Raw genomic sequence first — 21,605 nt, 5'->3', positions numbered from 1 at the left:
AGTTGGTTAATATTAATCTGAGGGTAATATTACCCCCAGGGAGAGAAGAAAATAGAAGAAAAGTTACTAGACAGGTAAAGTTATTGCAAGCAGTCTGAATTCTGTAGAAATAAGAATTTATTGAATATATGCAGACACAGGGAAAGAATCCTCCAAAAAATGAAAATAACAAGGCAGTGGCTGACTACATGATTTGTAAATTAGGCAGTTTTCACCTTCTTTCAAAAAAGAGTATACAGTAACTAAGAAGGTTAAGACATCCAGATACTTTATCCTTGGACAATGCAGCTTGTATTTGTCAGTTTAAAATTAATCTATATTTTGAAATAATATTGCTCTATTTCCTGACCTTAGGTAATTTGTCCTCAAAGTAGTCAAAATCTCTATAGACCACATGATATGATTCCAATAATGTTAGAGGTTTGACTTTTAATAGATTGCTATTTATGGCAGAAAGTGAGCCAAATCTGATAGGAAATCCCAATTAGATTAGACTCACATAAATCAACACATATATCATACTATGGACTGAGTAGGGCTACACTAGTTGAGACCAGCAATTGATTTTAGATTAGTATTTCTATTACCCCGATAAGGCACTCAGGTGTAAAAGTTAACGATGGCAGTAGCTGTCATTCTTTCATGTTAAAGGCTTCTTGGATGCTTTCCAGTGCTTGCTGCTTGGTGATTCTTTTCCAATCTGCAGGGAGAACAGCGGGGAGAGCATCATATTCTTCAGCAAACTTCTGGTTGTACTTGTTGAATATAAACTTCCAGTAATCTGAAGCTGCAATGCTAGCATCAGGCTGTATGCGCCAGTCAGGATAGTACTGGCGATATTCCTTATAGGGATGACGTTCCCAACCCGTGTCCATGTTTATAAAATCAGTATCTGAAGTGACATCTGAGGAGCATAAGGAATATACAAGTTCCTTGCTTTCATTACATCTATACCTCCCTAATCCTTGAGGTCGATGGATCGAGGCAAAATGTTCCTGGTGATTTCCACCCCCAGCTTCACAAGGGACTTTGCAGAAGGGGCACTGTTTTCCACAGCCAAAGACACGCTTGAAGATTTCTTCCTGGGGCTTGAATGGAACCTCTTGAAGTATCATGTCAACATTCAATTTAGATTGATCTGCAAGGATTCTTTCCATTACTTCGGAGATACAGACCTGGACATCAGCTGAGAAAGAGCGAACTTTGGAAGTATTGTTGAACAGGATAATATCCAGAGACTCCTTGGAAATCACAAGCTCTTCACTCATCTCTTGGCAGAAACATTCCAGAAATTCAGATAAAGTCACTGTTTCTTCTGCAGAGCTCTCCAGGGCCACTTTGACTTCCTTTATCACAGCAGATAGGATTTCTTTTTCCAAAGCGGCCAAATCTTGGCTTTCCCCATAGTGGTCCACCAAGTGTGCCTCTATCCAAGATTTGACAAACTCCTTATAATCACTTATGTACTTCACATATTCATCAAAATTTTCATCTTCCAGCAATTTCTTCTGCACCATGAACTGAAAGAAGCTCCGACTCCCATACTGAATGGATTGCGCACTGCTGAGAAAGTTATCAACTATGTCTATGCCAAGTCTCTTGTAGAGGTAGTCCACCAAAGCTGGCTTTAAACACACATCACAAAAATTCATGGCTCTCTTCTGGCAAGCATCTTTCTCATTGTAAAGGTCTTTGAAGACGGAAAAATAGTGAGGTTTCAGGTTTTCTAATCGCTGACGGGGATTATTAGCCTTGTAGAAGGCATTGTGCATCCCCTGAAAAGAAACAGCTGCCTCTTGCAGAATGTGATATTTCACCTCTACCTCAAAGTTAATGGTAAAATAAAGTTTCTGAAAATATTTCTCTTGAAGTTCCTGATTAATCATCCACAACAATTCACGACAGTATGTTTCAACATAGTCCCCTTTCAGATTGACTTTCTTCATAACATAGTTTCTGCACTTTTCAATTAGAGACATGGTAGCAATCTCAAGTTCAACTAGACATTCTTTGAAGAAGAATTCTTTCATTTTTTTAAAGAATGTCATTTCTAGGTGCTTGAATTTTATGATAAATTGTTTCTTACCAAGTTCTGAAGTGCAGGTTAACTCCTGCAAGATCTGATTTGCCAAGCTACCCCGACTCTCTAAATCTTTCCTGAGCTGATGGAACACATCAACGTCAATTTGCCGGAGAGTTAAGATAGTAGAGGGCAACTCTGCCAATGTTTCTTTCCACATTTTCTCAAACTCTCGTTTTAGTTTCTTGGAATTCAGTTTGCATTTTCTTTCCTTGCATTCTTCTAGGAGTTTGTTCACCTTCCCTTCCATGGTTTTAAAATACTTAGCTTGCAGATTGTCTATCTTGCCTTGCCCTTTACAAATCAGAATAGTCTCCTGACACTTGTTAACTAAATAGCTCTCCAGGTGGTTGCGAAGGAATTTTGCGCTTCTAACAAAGTCTTCCTTATACTTTTCTATGAGGTGCAAATGTTCTCCACCACTCTCAAAATAGCTCTGTATGCGCTGCAACATTTCTTGCTCTCCAGCATCCAATTTGTGATAACCCTCAAGTATTATTTTATCTAAGACAACATCTTTGAGTTCTTCTAGGGAACGATTCTGAATTGAAGTCTCAGCTTTAGACACCCAGCAATATATCTCTTTCCAGAAATCCCACTCCCATTCTGAATATTTCATTGAGAGCTGGTTATATGCATCGGCCACAAGACTGTTACGGAAGCTGAAAATAAAATTTTCATGTTTTACAGCATTCCATAGGCTTTTTATCCATTCAGCAAACTGAGGGATGTCTTTAGAAGATCTATTTTGTGAGCTAGTCCTCATGAAGTCAAATAAATACCTTTTCAATTCTGACACACTTTCACTGTATCCAAGGTTCACTGGAGCCATGGGTGGGACACCATGCCACAACCCAGGAATGTACCAGTTGTCCTTTTCTGGATCGTAGTCCATAATATCAGAAAAACATACGTCTCCATGTCGTTTCTCCATTCTGGCTGCAGCTGTGGTCATTTCATTCAGCTGTTCAAGGAGGTGTTTTCTATCCCTCATGTTTTGATCATGCGCGGAAACGTCACTGACGTTCTGATGCACAAACTGACAGTTGGGTTTGTGGCCAATGTTCTCCATCCGCAAAAATGCATGGACCACAATTTGCAAGATGTCCTTCATTTCGGTGGCATTTTCCATGGCCAGGTTAACAATGGTGATATCACTGAGTCCAATAACCAAGGTCGCCAACTCATTGTCATGCTCATAACTGTCCTCCAGCTTAGCCAATTCAGGGGCTTTCAAACCTTCTGTGTCTATTACTAAGACAAAATCACAACCGATTTCCTGCTGCAGATTCTCCGAGACTCTAAGGAGTGTCATGAACGCTCCCCGAGTACATCGACCACTGCTGACCGCAAACTGCAGTCCAAACATGGTATTGAGAAGGGTAGATTTGCCAGTGCTTTGCACACCAAGAACAGTTAGAATTTGCATCCTAGATCTGCCCCCTAGCTTTTTATGGAGCTCAGTCAGAACATCAGTGACCCACTGCAGCGGGATGTTAGATGCATCTCCATCAATCAGCTCCATTGGAAATCCTTCCAGCATCAAGTCAGCAGCTATCGCTGGCAGTTGCACAAATTGCCTTTGGTCCTGTGTCTTCTTACCTTCTTTCACCATCATGTATTCTGCTTCATAAAACTGCCCCAGCTCACGCATGAAGTGTTCCACCCCTAAGGAACTGATAGAAATTAATTTGTCCAGCTGTTTTAATTGCTCTGTGTCATTACCTGTGGTGCGGCATTTCTCTTTATACTCTTCCTTCAATATTAAGAGGTTTTTCCTTGCAACACGATCTAAGTTGAATTTCATCCATTTCAGAAAGAAATGCTTCTCTGTTGGGCAAAGATGCTGGAGTCCATTAATAAATTTTGTTATGCCGTTAGTAAGGTCACATTGATTTTGCTGCGTGCGTAACTGTATCCACTTCTCCCTTAGCTGTGACTTGTAGTCTTCTGTTGGTGTGTCAGCTTGTCCTTTCATTCTGCATTGCTCTTTCTCCACCTTGGCCACATTTCTCCACAAGTCCCCTTGGAGTTTCAGCATTTCCTTCTTGTAATCTGCAACATCTCCTATTTCTTCAATGATTTCCTTGGCGTACGAAATCCCATTCTGACAGCCCAGTGTATCTGCATCTATTTCAATCCCCAGTTCTTGACTTATAGCAGACATTTCTTCTATAGTCATCACTTTCTGAGGAGAGGTCACTATATTTCTCATGGACAAATGGAGCTTCTTCACAAATTCTGTGATATTTTGGCTTTTTTCTTTCACCAGCAACTGTGATTTGGTCAAATTCAGTACTGATGCTAGTCTGTTAAGGGATGCCAGGGCTTCCATTGATTTTCCTCCTTCAGTATTTAAGATAAAGTAGAATTTAGATGCCAATTTCCGGAGAGTCAAGAACATGTTATATTCTGATTTGGAAATGTTCTCAACAAAAATAAACACAGCTGTTGACACTTCTGTTAAAAAACTGAATTGCGACCAATGTGACTCTATGTCTCCTCGCAGGTTTGCTATTGCTACAGGCTCTGGAAAAAGATCAGAGTTTTCCCTCCCTGCAGGGAAATACCAGGAAATTTCCACTAGCCCGTTACTAATCTCTCGACCAATGTTTCCAGAGTCAACATCACGGTGTACAAAGAAATCATGGTGGTGTTGAGGGGAGCTGAGGACTTCATTAAGTAATTTGGATTTGGAGAGACTACTAGTTCCCATCCGCACAAAGGAAATGGTTGGCATGGAAATAAGCACCACATTCTCCTCTCTAAAGCCTCTACTCTCAGCTAAGGAATGTGGCCGCCATTTTCTCACAATGGCCCTCAAGGCCCAGAGCATGAAGGTGCATTTGGGAGTCTCAAGGGGAGGCAAAATCAAAGGAAGGGCAAACTGGCACATAGACATTTTAAGAAAAATCTCCTGTTGAAGGAAACTATCAGAACACAGCAATATAGCGCAAAGGACATCAAGAGGGTTTGAAGAAACCTCTGTCTCTCTTTTAGGAAGACAAAATATCTCATCCTTTATGCTTTCATCTGAATCTTCCTCAGCCTTTGGCACCAGGCTTGTATTTCTTGCTGTTCCATTGAGGGCCATGAGTTTCTTCAAGAAATGCCATGGTAGATCTTCCAGCTTCTGGGGAGCCATGATTTTGAGACTTTCTGAGTCAATTTCTAGGGTTTCTCTCATGGTGAGCTTGCTTCTGCTTTGCTTGCTGAGCCCCAATTTGTTCAGGAAGCTCTTGACTTTGCCTGGTGGGAGCGAAGAAGGGACAAAACAATTATTCATCATGCAATATTTCTTATGAATTATTTTGGAAGAAGTACATTTGCCCAGAGGTGGAGGAGTGCTGGGTGAGAGACAGGAGGGAGAAACTTTTCCAATACATGTAAAATAGATTAATAAAATGAACCATTTTCTTCAAAAGTTCTCCAGAAACTGAGAAATCCTTACCTTCAGGAATATCTTCTTCCATCATATCTACTTCAAGCTCTTCAGTATTGGATCCATCTTCTAATTGTGTGAAAAAAGGAAAGGAAAATTAGTATCTCTTATTATTCAAGACACAAGAGTACCAAGTTAATTGATTAAGTTATGCACTCACAAAAACTAAGGTGCCGGTCTTTATCTGGTTAGTGACACTTCTTGCCCCAGAGGCAGAGCCGGCACAAAGTAATTTTCAAGTGTAAGTGAAAAGATTTTTGGCGCCCCGCCCCAAACAATCACTGAAAAATAAAAAAATAAAAAACGGGAAATCCAGACAGGAAACAATCAGGGCTAGCTAAAACCTCCCAACCAAGGATGCCCCCAGGGAGGAAGCAGCCAGGCATTGAATCTGCAAGGCCATAAAATGCTAATCAAGCTGGCCAATTGCAACATTCATATTTGCCTCCAACAGATGAGTTCTTTTTCCTACCCTCGTCATTCCACAGATATATAAAACCCCACTTGCCGCTGCGGTGGTGAGAAGGCGGCGATGGGAAGGCCGAGGCGGTGGCAGGAAGGCTGCAGGCGCCAAGCGTAGGAAGAGCGAGATGAACGGGGCGCCCTCTCCAACCACTGTGTATGCGCCAAGCGACCACATGGCGCATGCACAGTTGCTGGAGAGGGCACCCCACCCATCTCGCTCTTCCTCAGCTTTACGGGGCCGCCACCTGCCTCAGAACGGGACTCCAGAGGCCCCGCCAGGCCATGGAGGCAGGAAGGGCTCTTACCTGCCACCGGGGCCTCTGGCGACCCGTCCCGAGGCAGGCGGTGCGACCGAGCTGAGGAACAGTGAGATGGACGGGTCACCAGAGGCCCCCATGGCAGGTAAGAGGCCTTCCTGCCTCCGTGGCCTGGCCTGGCCTCGTACCAGGCCAGGCCGTGGAGGCAGGAAGGCCATGCCTGGGCAGAGGTGCCTCGATGGTAGCTGAAGGCGCCATCCTCTAGGGAGTGCTGTTGAGGCACCTCCGCCTAGGCATAGCCTTCCTGTCTCCGCGGCCGTGACCTAGGCGGAGGTGCCTCAACGGCGCCATAAGCAGCTGTGTACCTCGCCTAACAGGTGAACCGCTGCTGCCCAGAGGTCAATTTATCTTCTGAAGCTTTTTCTTCCCCGAAAAATGGAAAAATAATTTATGCAATTTTTTGAAATGAGGAATAAATGTTTAAGACAACATGTTCATGAATATACTGTCCCAAAATGAAGTCTAAATCTCTATCAGAGGAAGTTTTTAATGTAAGAGTATGTTCACAAAACTTCGTGACAGGTTCGCCTTAGGGTTGTCATAAACAATATGGAAGGCACACAGCAAACAAATGTAGAACTTTGCTTTAGTGAAGTGACGTGGGGTCTACTTTTCTAGACATCATCAAAAAGAAGCTGAACTACCTGCTGATGACTGTTTTGAGTAGTCTACCATTCTATGCTATTTTACTGATTTTGTATGGCCAGCACGGCTATCCTTGAATATGTTTCCTCAGTCAAGTAATGTTCAGCTGTCTAGCTGCTGTACAGAAATAAAAATACCAGTTTGGATGGACAAAAACCTGATCTAGCCTTAGAGCTTTAGGATGGTTAGAAAGACAGAAAGGTACAGAAAACATTGGGAGATAAAATTTGCATAAGATCTAGGGTAGGACAGGGGAAAAAATGGTCTTCCAAATACCATAGACCATGCTGCCTGAGGTTGATGAGGGATTTAAGCTCAACAATATCTGAAGGAGCACAGGTTCCCCATATGCTGATGAGGAATTCTGTGTTATTGGCTGAAAAATGTAATGAAAACTGGATGCGGAAAATCAGTTTTTACAGCAAGAACTATTTAAAACATGGCTATATGTAGACTGAATTCAACTTGGCAACCACTTCATTTTTCTCATAGCTTCTGAGAAGAAAGTAAGAGTATTCTTATTGATCCAAGGAACAATATTCAAAGAGTCATAACCCATTGATCCAGGTATCATGAAGACCAACTACAGGAATAAATATTTTCTACAACTTTGGAACTAAAAGAGCTTTCATAAATTAATGTTGTTCAGAGCATACCTTCAGAGTTCTTGCTTCTATTCAGTGGAGAAGAAGGCACCAAGTCTGGATTTTCTGGTTCATTCTTCTCATTCACAGCTCCAGCAGGAGGAGAGTTACAACTTCCATTTACATCTGAGCATTTAGTAGGAGAGCAAGCTAACCAAAAGATCTTCAGTTAAAAGCAATTCTATCCAGCATCCCCATCCTCCCTCTAAACAGAAAGAAAGCTTGTCCAACTGTGCATTTCAGCATCACCTCTATGAATCATGGAAATGCATACAGTCAGCCCTTCACATTCACTTGGGTTAGGAGCAGAGGACCCCCATCAAAGTAAAATACTGCAAATAAAAGAATTGCTCTTTTTTACCCAAAGGAACACCTTTCTAAGACGATCTAGGCCTTCCAGTACAAATCTATCTATGGTCAAATACTGCTGAAAGCTGACCATATAATTTGCACTGGGGGGCCTAGAGATTCCTAGAGGAGTCTTCTCAAATTATCTTATATCCCATCTGTGTCCCAATAATGGGATTCAAAGCAACTAACAACAGTGTAGAAAGCAACTAACAATAGATGTAGAAGATCATTTAGGTCCCATACTTACTGACTTACTCCACGTGATTCAGGGAAGTTATTGAGGGCTTAACTTGCACTTATCCCTATCTCTAACTTTCCAGAGACTTGGCCTTCGCTTTTCCCTCCTATGGGACATGAGAATCCTATATGCATACACGCATGCGCGTGCACATTAAGCAAAGACAGATGAAGAGAGCGTAGAAATGTAGAGAAAGGAAAATGAAAGGTTCTATTCTAAGCAAGAAATCTTACATTAGCAGAAGGGTAGCTTATACATGTAGGCACCTTCCTTCAGATTATACTTAGGAGTACAGTTGGCTTCCCTAAGGCCCCTTCCACAGAGCTGTATAAAATCCACATTGAACTGGATTATATGGCAATGAGGACTCTGATAACCCAGTTCAAAGCAGATATTGTGGATTATCTGCCTTGATATTCTGGGTTATATGGCTGTGTGGAAGGGCCCTAAAGAAACTCAACATCTAACCCATACATGTTTCAATGAAAGAAGGTGGGGCAAATCAAGTAGCACAAAGGGCACCAGAAGAGCTGAGGTGGAAAGGGTCAGAGGAAGCCCTTGGGCAATAATGGTGGTTCCCCAGCCACACTTGATCTCCCACCAATAAACTGAATTTCTGTGAATAAGTTGTAACAAAGGGGAAACTCAATATCCTGTTGACCCCAAGCCAGGTCCATAACTGATGACTAAAGTCAGAACAACTGAAAACAAAAGGTCTAGAAAGGGAAAACTGGGGAAAGTAAAGCCTTGAGCAACTCAGTATTATGCAAACAGCAAAAAAAATTGGAACGAACTGGGTCCACAGTTCATGATGGGTGTATGATGCAACTTCAGAGATAAAAGAAATCACCAATATTTCATCAGTGCAAACCAGAAATGTAAGTATTTCACAGAAGATCTAGGAGACTTATTTCCTTTCAGGGTCATTTTAAAGCCCCTTCTAATAAAGCCCCTGCCATATAATCCAGATTATCAAAGAAAATAATCCACATAATCTGCTTTGAACTGGATTATATAAATCTACACTACTTTATAATGCAGTTCAAAGCGGATAATCTGGATTTTATATGGCAGTGTAGAAGAGGGTCTAACATAAGTGGAAGTGTTATGATCCTCTTTCCTTGTAACCAATTCCAAACTGTACTTAAACCTAAAGTATATACAATATGATAAAATTCAGTTGGTTTATAATTTGTACATCAGTTTTTCCTTTTTTGGCTCCTCCACTGTCAATAGAACAGAAATCTGACCAATTATACTAGTATGCAAAGCATTAATGTCGATTGATTACACTGTGAAAAAAAATACTATTTTTTTCTGTCATTCATTAACTCCTGACAACAGTGAGAATGGCCAGAGAACATTTTGCTTTGCTAACCTTGATGTTCAGTACTTGAAAAAAGCAAGATTGTAGACTTCATGGTGGATACGGAAACTGCGTTTCTTCCTAAGGGCATTTTATGCTATCTGATTGCAGTACTCTGATTCCACTTTAACTGCAATCCTATGGAATCCTGGGATCTGCAGTTTATAGAGAGGTATTTAGGCAGCTCTAGTGTCTCATTAAATTACAAACCCTAGGATTCCATAGGATACAGAGAATGAGAGATACCATGGCATGGACAGTTCTAATATTAAGACTCATTTTCACACTTTAAGGTCTTGTTTCGATAGCTGCCCTTCCATGTCCTAGGGTACATCTACACTGTTGTTAGTTGCCTTGAGTCTCATTATTGGGATACAGTATATAGATAAATGCGTTATTATTATTATTATTATTATTATTATTATTATTATTATTATTATTATTATTCCTCAGTGCCCTTTTCTGCTAATTGAGAAATTTATACATTTTCTTCCATCTTATTCTCTTAGATGATACTCAAAGGAAGTTCTGTGACTGGCACCTGGCTCATTTATAGCCTTTACCACACCTAAGCTCTGAACTCAACAGGTGCCATGAAGTCACCATTTCTCAACCTAAGATAATTCAATTGTAAAATGGGGGCAATAGTGGCTGACACCTCTAGGTGTGTTGCAAGGTTACATATTTTAAGCCCATAAAATATTGTGCACTTAGGGTGCAGCATTCACGATTAATTATTATCACCTTAATTTAGTTTACTCACAGCTCTTTGCAGTCAGCAACTCTAACCATTTCCAAAAGCTGAGGAGGAGTTATTTGACAACTTCATAACCCAGAAGTTCGATGAAAACATTGCAAAAAGTATGGAACCTTGTAACCAAGATCCTACACCAAGCAGGTGGGATTGTTAATACTCTGTTTGCAGTTTTGTGTTCTTCCCAGACGCAAGATGGCTCCAAGAGGGACTTCCATTTCTGCTGCTCACTAGTGGAGGGAGGTGGACAGAGTGCAGGAGGATACTCAGGATGAATCTACACTGTAGAATTAATGCAGTTTGACACCACTTTAACTGCCATGGCTCAATACCGTGGAATCATGGCAGCTGTATTTTGAAAGAGTCCTTGTGCTCCGCCCCCCCCCGCCCCCCCAAATGACAAGTCCTGGGATTCCAGAGCACTGAGCCATGGCAGTAAAAGTGATGTCAATGTGTATTCGTTCTATAAAATTGATGTATCCCTGCCGAAATCAGAGGAAAGCTGGTTTAAATACTCCCTCCATACGTCTCTTTGTTGCTTTACACTGTAAGAGAGCTCTGTCTGTCTTTCTTTTGAGAGGTGTCAGAAGGAAGATGTGGAGCAGAACCTGCATCCCTGAGAGTGCTTTGATTGTGAGTTCCTTCATGGCAAATGGGGTTGGACTGGATGGCCCTATGATTATATGACTGGTGAAACTGGAAATCCTACCAAACATCAACTCACCACTTGCTGGAGGCCATAAGGCAGCAGGCAGGTCTGGGAAGATACTCCGTATGCCTTCTAGAAACCGATGGCAAATCTCTTCGCCCTTGAGTTGGATCTTGACCAAGAGTTTGCGCATCTTCTCATTGGAGCTCTGAAGCTTATCCAAATCATTGTAATCTGTCTCTGAGATAAAGCCTTGGGAGGCTGCATCGTCCAAGATGAGACCAGGTGCCCTTTCAAGGAACGCGATGAGATTTTCACGCTCCCTCCGAATTGTCTCAAAGGCCATGGAGGCAAGTCGCGGTGATGCTGTTCCTACACAAGAGCAGATAAGTTCTTTTTAAAACTCCTTCAATACTGAACAGCTCTCACCTACTCTTCAAGTAAAGCCAAAACCCTTTTAACTCTTCCTTTTCACAAAGCCTCACCCCTTCTCTCCGATTTGATCAATGGCGTCATCGAGTCTGTGAGCTTATCAAAGTTGTTATAAATTTGGGACAGCCTTGGACTAATTAAGGATTTCCTGCCTTTCTTTGGTAGGATTATTCCCAAGTTGGCCACCTTATTCCTTTACCTTTTCAACTTTCAAGCATGCAAGTCATCTTGACCTATCTGAATCCGTGCTATTTGATAAGGGCTGCTGCTCCACTTCACAGCTGTTTTGAATAGGCTCTCCCTTTCTGTTATCCTTCCTTATCTTCAAGGTTTTTCTGGCAATTAAGCTTGTCTGTGGTCAACAATTTTTCTTATGAACAGCAAAATACAAACCTTAATAAATGCAACATATTCTTCAATAAACTTATTTTTTTCACCAATCTATTTCTAATATTTCTAATGAACTTGTCCTATTGATTATTATTAGTCTAATGAACCTAGTCTATATTGGGGTTGTTGTATGTCTTTCGAGCTGTGTGGCCATGTTCCAGAAGTATTCTCTCCTGGAACATGGCCACACAGCCCCAAAGACATACAACAACCCTGTGATCCCGGCCATGAAAGCCTTTGACAACACTAGTCTATATTCTTCAAGGCACTAATTTTATATTTTGTAAAAACAGCATTTTATAATTTCAATATTTTCAATGATTAAGGATTGGAACTATCTGAATTCCAATCTCACACTTGGCTGCAAAAATATCTGAGTGAGTTTTGGCTCTTTCTCAGCCTAAACTAGCTCTGTAGATAACAAGCAGCACTGGCTGAAATTCCCTCTTCTTGTTGTTCTTAAGTTTCACTAAGTCAAGAATAGAAGTAGGGTATTTTTACATTCTACCTTGACTGTGTCTCTGGATTCAATTCAGAGTATTTCTGGACCCAAGTCAGTTCAGCCTAGGAATACACATCTATTTTTTGTGCTACTGTAAAATTCTGTTGGGGTGTTTTGCCATTTTAATTAGATACTGATGTTGCTTGGGCACAAATACACACATTTCCATCTGTTAAAAGTTGGAGAGAGTGCGTTGTGCTTTGCCACTTCTGCTCTGACTTCCTCTTGCAGCCTATATAAATCTATATATCAACTAACACATCCTTTGACATAGATTACTCATATACCACATTTTTGCTTTCACTTTCTATTCTTTACAAACCCCTGGTATTTCTGAAGGAAAAAGAAACTTATCATAATCACTTAACCCCATAGAGGTAGTTTCCACCAACCTACCCTGTAATCTATTTATATTTCTGTCTCTTTTTTTTGGTACAGTGGTGGGACTTCTGGAAAGAGGTGGGCAATTAGTCACTACCAATCATAGCAATAATACATGTATTAAGAGGTTTTCTTGTCTAATATGAAAATGTTTTTGAAATACCTTTTGCCATGAACTCAACATTACATCTCCAAATGTTTAAGTAGAAACACTGGTTAACACACATTTTGGTGCCTCAACTGTTAGCCCTATTTCTGGGTATATTTGACCTACTGATTCGAAAAATGGCACCAGTTTCCCCCTATCTGCACAGTTTTTGAAATACAGAACATATGTCATCTACAAGTTGCCATCTACTTGCCCATAGAAAATCATGATAACCCTATCTAAGAAGCTAGAGCTGATGCAGTCTATCCACTACAATGCTGGAGGCAAGGGTTCAAATCCCTGCTTACCCATGGAAATGGAAATCTAAGGGTCAAGTCACATACTCTCGGGGCCCTTCCACACTGCCATATAACCCAGAATATTAAAGCAGAAAATCTTACAATAGTTGCTTTGAACTGTGCTATCTAAGTCAACACTGCCATATATTTCAGCTCAAAGCAGATAATGTGGGATTTTATTCAGCTGTGTGGAAAGGGCCTCAGCCTCAGAGCCTTAAGGGCAAAGACAAACCCTTTCAACAAATCTCTGTGGTGAGTTTGCCTTTAGGGTTATTGGAAAACTGAAATAATTTGAAGGCACACAATAAAAATGAGCACACACCCTCCAACAAATGAGCATTGAAATAATGTGTGGCAAAATAACATCAGAGTCTGATCAAGATGACAAGTGTTATTAAGGAAAAAGAATACACACGCTAGGAGATTCCGCAGCAGTTTGCATTTGCCAGACTCTGCAAGAAAGAGTAAGATTCCAGTTAACAGTACTTTTTGTACTCAGTTTGCAGCAACCAAAATAAGCTGAGGACAAAGGGATGAAATGGGAGAAACAGACTCAATATTATAACCAATTTCAAAAATGGGATGGCAAAGGATTAATCAAGACTCTGTCAAACTGGGACAACTGCAGAGTAACATTCATAACAAGTTCCCAACTAAGCAATAGAATAAACAAATAATTAATACATTGCTTCCTTTAAGGGTGCATCTATTTTGTACAATGAATGCAGTTTGACACCTCTTTAACTGCCAAAGCTGAGTGCTACAGATTTCTGGGATTTGTAGTTTGGTGAGGCACAGCACTTTTTGACAGAGAAGGCTAAACACTTTGTAAAGCTATAACTCCAATGATTCCGTAGCAATGAGTCATGTGAGTTAAAGTGATGTCAAACAGCATTAATTCTACAATGTAAATGCACCCTAAGTCTATCCCAAAAATATTTATTTACATATAGATCTTACACTTTTTCCTGATGACTTCCTCCAAGGTTTCAAGCAAGCAGTTCTTTGCAGAGGTCTGAAGGCAAGCTGTTTCCTCAAAACCGTTCTCATATAGGTGAAACCTCACACTATGCCTGTTTCTCTGCTTTTCTCTGCTTTATTTCTCATAATTTCTTCTTGTCTCGGTCTTGTCTTCACCACCTCTGTTTTTTTTTTTCAATTACTCAATTGTAATTTCATCTCAGCTTCCACTTCAAGCATCCACATCAACTAACTGCCCCACCCTGGGCTTTGATTGCTCATATACTACAATTTATCTTTCACTTTCTATTCTCTAGAAATCTTTTTGAAGGAAAACGAAAGTTAAGCAGTGAGATTAACTCTATATTATCAATGCAGTATCTCTCTGGCCCCTTCTACATTGCCATATAAAATCCAGGTTATCCGCTTTGAAATGGATTATATGGCAGTGGGGACTCATATAATCCAGTTCAAAGCAGATAGTGTGGATTATGTGCTTTGTCCATCTTGATTATATGGCAGTGTAGAAGGGGTCGCTCTCTCTCCTGTCAATACAAAATAACATAAAACACTTAACCCCAATTTGAGACTGGTGATTTGGTTCAGTGGTTTTGTTGTTTACTCCATGGGAAAAACGCATATTACATTATATATATATAGATAGATAGATAGATAGATATAGATATTCATTATTATATTCATTATTAGATAGACAGATGGATGGATGGATGGATGGATGGATGGATGGATGGATGGATGGATTACTCTGTAATAATGCCCACAAATCACCTAACTGGATTGATTATTAAGGCAGCTTAAAAGGGTCAATTTTCCCCACAGGTTCAAAGCATGTTTATAAACATCATGTAAGACAAATGAAAGCAAGAAAGGCTAAATTCTGCTTCTAGGCAGAAGAGATTATTACTATGATGATAATTATTATTTTTATTATTTTTTTCATGAGAGGAAAAGCAAGGGAATACCCTTTGCAATCAAATATATAGGAACCCACAGTCTGGCAGAAACTCTGAATTCGGTAAGGTGATTTCTGAGGTAAAAGTTTGAGACAAAGAAACAAACCGCCAAAATAACACAGAATCAAACATAGAGTGAAAATAGCTGATCTGAATTGTGGTCGAACCCGGGTGACCATCTGTGTTTAGTTTAATCTGACCTGCAGCAGTGAGTTCCACAGATCAGAAGGAGCCATGATGAAATCAATTCAGCCGTGCAAGCATGCCTCAGCAGCAACTTAAAATGTATCTTTTGCTCCCTCTCTGTGCCTTCCAAGCTTTTGACTATATAACAACTTCTAATAAAAGCTATTTTGTATCCTCTCTTGCATGAAAGCATGAATTCCCTCTCGCGGCTCTGCCCTCCCTTCCTTTTCTCCCTCACTGGGCGAGCCACAGAACCATGGGCTACCCCTAGCCTCAATTTCCGGCCATATCTCCTTTGTTTCGACCTAAGCATGACCATCTTTCATATCCCCAACTCAAAACGTCCCCTGTCAGAAGGAGACCACCCGCTCTCAAATTAATAAAGTTTTCGGAACCAAATCAGCTGATTGTCAAAAGCTGTCAACTGTCAAAAATGGAGTTCCCTTGCGCTGCGGCACGATTCCCTCTGCAAGGACAGACTTGCAAAGGTTCGGACTACGTGCTAGGTGCGGAGGGGGCTGCCCAGAGCTTCCTGCCCTCCATCCATGAACTACCCTTTGCCTCCCGGGAAGGAGAAGAAGGGCTCCCTCCTCTCCTTCCCAGGTGGTGAGAGAGAGAGCCTTCGCCTCCCGGGAAGGAGAAGAAGGGCTCCCTCCTCTCCTTCCCAGGTGGTGAGAGAGAGAGAGCCTTCGCCTCCTGGGAAGGAGAAGAAGGGCTCCCTCCTCTCCTTCCCGGGCTCCTCCTTCATGGCTGGCAAAGGGGGCCGCTGCCATCGCCGCCGCCCGGGAAGGAGAAGAAGGGCTGCCTCCTCTCCTTCCCGGGCGGCGAAAGAGAGAGCCTTCGCGGCCCGGGAAGGAGAAGAAGGGCTGCCTCCTCTCCTTCCCGGGCGGCGAAAGAGAGAGCCTTCGCGGCCCGGGAAGGAGAAGAAGGGCTGCCTCCTCTCCTTCCCGGGCGGCGAAAGAGAGAGCCTTCGCGGCCCGGGAAGGAGAAGAAGGGCTGCCTCCTCTCCTTCCCGGGCGGCGAAAGAGAGAGCCTTCGCGGCCCGGGAAGGAGAAGAAGGGCTGCCTCCTCTCCTTCCCGGGCGGCGAAAGAGAGAGCCTTCGCGGCCCGGGAAGGAGAAGAAGGGCTGCCTCCTCTCCTTCCCGGGCGGCGAAAGAGAGAGCCTTCGCGGCCCGGGAAGGAGAAGAAGGGCTGCCTCCTCTCCTTCCCGGGCGGCGAAAGAGAGAGCCTTCGCGGCCCGGGAAAGAGAAGAAGGGCTGCCTCCTCTCCTTCCCGGGTGGCGAAGGAGGCCACTGCCACTGGGGAAAGCGAAGGAGGGCTCCTCCTTTGCCTTCCCATCGCCGCTGGGGAAGGCGCACCTTCCCTTCTTCTTCGGCTCCCTCTTCCTAGGTCTTACTTTCGGGGGGGTGTCTTATATTAGACCATCCCCCCAAATCTCTTATTTTATGGGGATGTCTCATTTTCGGGGAAGCACGGTAGTTCAATATCAGGATCACAACAAAAACATTGGTTTCTCTGTGTAGTCTGACATGGTGGGTGTTAGAGTGGTCCAGCATATCTGTGTTCTCAAATAATATGCTGTGTCCAGGTTGGTTCATCATGTGATCTGCTATGGCTGATTTCTCAAGCATGTGGACAATTTCAATAGAAAAGAGGAAACCATTAAAATGAACAAAATCTGGCTACCAGTATTGTATTTTTTAAAAACTCTAAAATCAGGACAGTAAATAAAGAACAACACTTAGAAAACATGGGGAATTCCAGACATGAAACGATCAGGGCCAGATAACACCTCCTAACAAAGGATTTCCCCAGGCAGGAAGCAGCCAGGCCTTGAAGCTGAAAGTCCATTCAATGCTAATCAAGGTGGCCAGTTGTCACATTCACACTTGCCTCGAGCAGACAAGAGTTCTTTCTTTCACCCTGGACATTATTCCACAGATATATAAACCCCATTTGCCTAGTTTCCAGCAGATCTCACAACCTCTAGGGATGCCTGCCATAGATGTGGGTGAAATGTCAGGAGAGAATGCTTCTGGAACATGGCCATACAGCCTGGAAAACTCGCAGCAACCAGTGATTCCGGCCATGAAATCCTTTGACAAAACAGAATAAAGATAAATGTCCCTCACTTCATTTCTTCTTTTGTCATTCCCCTTCTCCCTGTTATCGACCGCGTTTGGGGGATCGGGCCCCTTTAGAAGGAAGCCGATCCGGTCCTGAGGGAACGGACCTTGGCGAAGCCAAAAGAAGAATATAAGCCGCAATACAACCTGAAGCCTGAAATGAAGAAGGTCCGCCAAGTTGAAGGAAAATCCGCCAAGGAGGTTTTATTGAGCAATTCAGCTGAAAAGGACGCTAATAGCGATCATTCAATCTACTAGCGTACATATGTTTCAAATAAAGCCATATTTATACAATGTTTCGGTCTGACAGCCCTTTGAATTTCCCGCCCCGCTTCCCCGCCCATCTGATCGCGGATAGGCTGAGAGGTTGAACGAGGCGGGCTTTCGTTTCCCGCCTTGCTCTGCTGGCCCAATGGGGAGCCGCTTTTTGTCCCTATTCGGGCCAATCAGAGAGGAGGAGGCGGGAGCTGTTGAGACAATGAGGTGACCGGACAGGAAATATCAGATTAATTCTGGCCCAGCCAATTTCTAAAGGAATTTATGACACCCATCAAAGATGTCCGGGGTCCTGTCACGTTCACAGATTTTAGATATGTCTTTGGGGTGTCAGACGGGAAGTGGTGATGGGTGGTGATGAGCCGTCATTGACGGCCCCACAGGGTGCCTTCCTGCGGCGTCCTGGCCTGGGATATGATAATGTTTGCCTTGGGGGCGAGTCACCTTTAGGAATTTGGTGGCTCGCCCTATATTGTCCATGCGATCGGAATGAGATTGGATTAAACTGTGGCAGATTATCCTTTTGTTTTTGGGAAGGGAGGTCTGGGTCATAGGGCTAGAGTTCATGTTGGGGTCATAATATTTCCCATTTGATTTCATGATCTGACAATTATATGGGATAAAATGAAAATTAAAATAAAGTTGGAACATAAACCCTGCTGGGAAGAATACATATTTTCCGGGGATCCCAAAGAGTATAAATACATATAGGCAGATAGATAGATTTCAAGGAAATAAAGGAGAATCCATAAAGGTGGGTGACATTGCATAAAGGGGAATCATGAATGATATAAGCAATAGAAAACATTTGATAAGGACGAAGTTCACAACATCTGGGGAACCTGATATGGAAATTCATACAACAGTGAGTCATGAGAGTGTCCAAGTACATAGAATATGGAAATTCACAAATACATGAGGAAAAAGAGTTCATAAGGAATTCATAGAGATGGCATGGGAAGGGGCACATGTGGGTTGCAGTCTTTGGAAGTATAAGATTTCATAAGTCCAGGGGTAGGTCTGGGGAAGAGTGTTCTTCTCCTTCATAAAATCATGAAAAGTATGAATTAAACGTGGAGGGCACCCGTCCGGGCATCCCCTGGCAGCTGTAGAGGGTGAGGATCCTTGGAGAACTATGTCTCCCCAGCGAGAGAGCGATCCCCCCCCATCCCCAATTCACAGAAAGGGGCTAGGGATCTCTTAAACCCTTTCCGCGGGGAGAGGAAAATCCGGGATAAGGCAGCATTTTAGCTTGGAAGGAGCCGTCGGTCCCGTTTGACAGTCAGCTGTTGAGGTGCCGAAAACTGGACCGATTCCGGGTCTGCTGGTTGTCTTCGAGTCAGGAGCCTTAGAAAGGGTTAGGACTAAAAGAGGAGCGTTCTAGGGGTAATTTTGATAGAGATATGAGCCAATTTATATCGACCGCCATGTTAATCTATGGCAGACAAACCTCAACCGGAGTTAAAGGGACGGGAGAGAGAGAGAGAGATTTCATGCGAAGGAAGGAGTCAGGGAAAGATACAAAATAACCAGATAGAGAGTGTTACTGTTAAAATAAATGTTACTTTTATTGGGGGGATTTGTTACATAGTTCAGGGAAGAGGAAAATGAAGGAAAAAAAAGGTCTTTTAATAATAGTCTGTTGCGGTCCCGCTCCGTTCCTTTTGTGGGTGACCGGCGGAACTCTCCGCTGCGTTTTCAAATCAATTTGAAGGCCGGGGTGACGGTTATCATACCCCCACTCGGGAGGGCGGGGCGAGATGGGCGGAGCCTATTTCGCCCCTGCCCTACCGCATAAGCATTATAACCTCTTAGCGGCAGCATGGCCATCTGCTGAGAGGGGTTCGAATGGTTCTTTTTGCGACAAATTTGGAACAGAGCGGGCAAATGCGACCAGCAGCAGCTTATTATTAGAAGGAAAAGGATTACAGCTAGAAAGAGGAGAAGACCTTTCCTCAACCAGTCTAAAGAAGGGAGCCAGTCAGTCAGAAAACTAAGGTCGAATCCAGTCGTCTCCTTAATTCCTGAGGCCAAATCATTCAAACCCTCGATGGATTTATGAATCATAGGAGTCTGGTCTGTCAAATTAAAACAGCACATGTGCCTTACACTCTCACAGCCATAGTGGTTTTTCAATAGGAGGAAATCAATAGCTGCCCTGTTATCTAATACAGCCTCCCGCAGCTCATGCATTTCCTTTGCCACTGATGCCAAGGCTTGAGAGGTATAATTGATGTTTTTGACCAGTGCACAGGCCAGATGCTTTATGGCTCTATAATTCATGGCTGAGGCTACTCCAGGTGTGAACAGTGCAGCCGCCACAAATTGAGGAATGCCTTTAAGTACTACTGAGGGGTCACAATTTGGATCCAAGTTTTGAATGGATCTTGCCTTCCGACCCAAAGAGTGTGCCAGTTCTAAGTCGTTCTTGGAAGGCATAAAAAGAGACAGCCTACCCAATGCACAATTCCCCATGGAGGTATTGGCAGGTAGATAACCATAGGCTGTCTGTCCACACAGGAAAAACCATCCTGGGGCAGGACCAAATGGGCATTCAGATGAGACAGTTTTTCTATATGGGTGCAATTTAGAGAGTTGTCAATGGGAAGCTGATGGCACTCACCGATGCAGGTGGGTATTTGAAAACAATTTTCTGCTTGAGGAACATGAGCAAGGCGGATGGTAGCCATGCCAGGCAACTTGTCCATGGAGACTCTTCCCCAGTTAGAGAGATCTCTGTAAGACATATCCTTTGGGATGTCTTGGAACATGGTATAATTTCTAAAAATTTCCAGAGGTTCTGGAATGCCAATTAAACAGGTGGAAAACAGGTCTGTGGCTGAGGCTCCACTGGACAGGCAAAAATCTGAGACATTTAAGGCTTTTGTGGCCAACTGTTGCCAGAAGTTTACTTTGGAAGAAAGCCATTCATACAACACCGGGCTAGAGCTGGCAGGGAGAGTCAGAGAAAAAATGAGAATTAGGGTTAGCATTTTTAGGGTTAGTACCCTGGACAGCTCCCAGTGGGGAAAGATAGGGAAAGAGCAGAGAGAAAAATAGAGGGGAAATTAGAACTCACGGCTCCTGATTCAGCACGCCGGACAGCTCCCAGTGGAATCGTGGTGTTAGTTCTTCCGAGCGGGGGGGGGGGGGTTGAAGTGAGGGCCGATTTGACAGCTGTCAAAGCGAGCTGTCAAACGTTTGTAGGTCCAAATGGGGGTGTTCCCGTGGTGCTAGAGGGATGGGATTTGGAGGGGTCCTCGGAGGGGGTCTTGTGCTTCCGTCTCTGGCGTTTGGTCTTTCTCCGGACCTCGGGAGGGTGTGGGTCAGGACAGCTTGCGGGCGGCGGGCCCTGAGGAGGTGTTTTCCGGAACAACACCTTCAGGTCGTCTCCCAGCTCAGCTGTCCACAGATCTTTGTCTTCCTCACCGCTGGTGGGGGCTGGCTCAGGTTCAGGAGCGCTCTTGAGCCTGGTGTGATGGATCCAGGCGCGGATTCCAGCAACCTTGCAAGCGGTGTAGGAGGTCAGGAGGACTTGGTGAGGTCCGACCCACTTCTCAGTCAGAGGCTCCGGTCGCCACGTCCGCACGAAGACCCAATCTCCGATGGAAAAGTCATGGACTGGAGCATCCAAGGGGACAGGAAGGTGGGAGAGTAGGTACCTGTTTAGAGAAGAGAGGACAGAGGTAAGAGAAGACAGCCTAGCTCTAAGGCTTTCGGAGCCCACCTCATGTAGGTGTTCAGCCTTCAAGGGAACCTGGGAAGAAGGAAAAGGTCTACCATAAAGAATCTCAAAAGGACTTAATTTTAACTTGCCCCTAGGGGCAGCCCTGACTCGAGTGAGAGCGAGTGGAAGAGCCTCTGGCCAAGGTAGGTTAGCTTGCTGACAGATTTTCGCCACTTGTCTCTTAAGGGTTTGGTTCATCCTTTCAACCTTGCCGCTTGCTTCTGGGTGCCAGCTGGAGTGCAAGTCCCACCGG

The 21,605-nt window shown here is 43.4% G+C and overlaps 2 protein-coding genes across 2 annotated transcripts in view; one reads left to right on the top strand and one right to left on the bottom strand.

Moving 5' to 3' along the window:
* LOC100555420 (serine protease 53) overlaps positions 1-21,605 on the top strand; it is a 79,359-nt gene that overhangs the window by 3,544 nt on the left and 54,210 nt on the right. The window lies entirely within an intron of this gene.
* LOC103279566 (interferon-induced very large GTPase 1) lies at positions 100-14,353 on the bottom strand. Its single transcript, XM_062984017.1, has 5 exons — positions 14,064-14,353; positions 11,027-11,323; positions 7,606-7,743; positions 5,532-5,591; positions 100-5,329 (listed from the first exon to the last, which is right to left on the bottom strand). Exons 2-5 carry the CDS (start codon positions 11,295-11,297, stop codon positions 633-635), a joined length of 5,166 nt encoding a protein of 1,721 aa, XP_062840087.1. The 5' UTR covers positions 11,298-11,323; positions 14,064-14,353; the 3' UTR covers positions 100-632.

The sequence above is a fragment of the Anolis carolinensis genome, chromosome 6 (assembly GCF_035594765.1).
Source record: "Anolis carolinensis isolate JA03-04 chromosome 6, rAnoCar3.1.pri, whole genome shotgun sequence".
Taxonomy (NCBI): Eukaryota; Metazoa; Chordata; class Lepidosauria; order Squamata; family Dactyloidae; genus Anolis; species Anolis carolinensis.
Note: the sequence above shows the minus strand (reverse complement) of the source record. Positions and strands in the feature narration are given on the sequence as shown.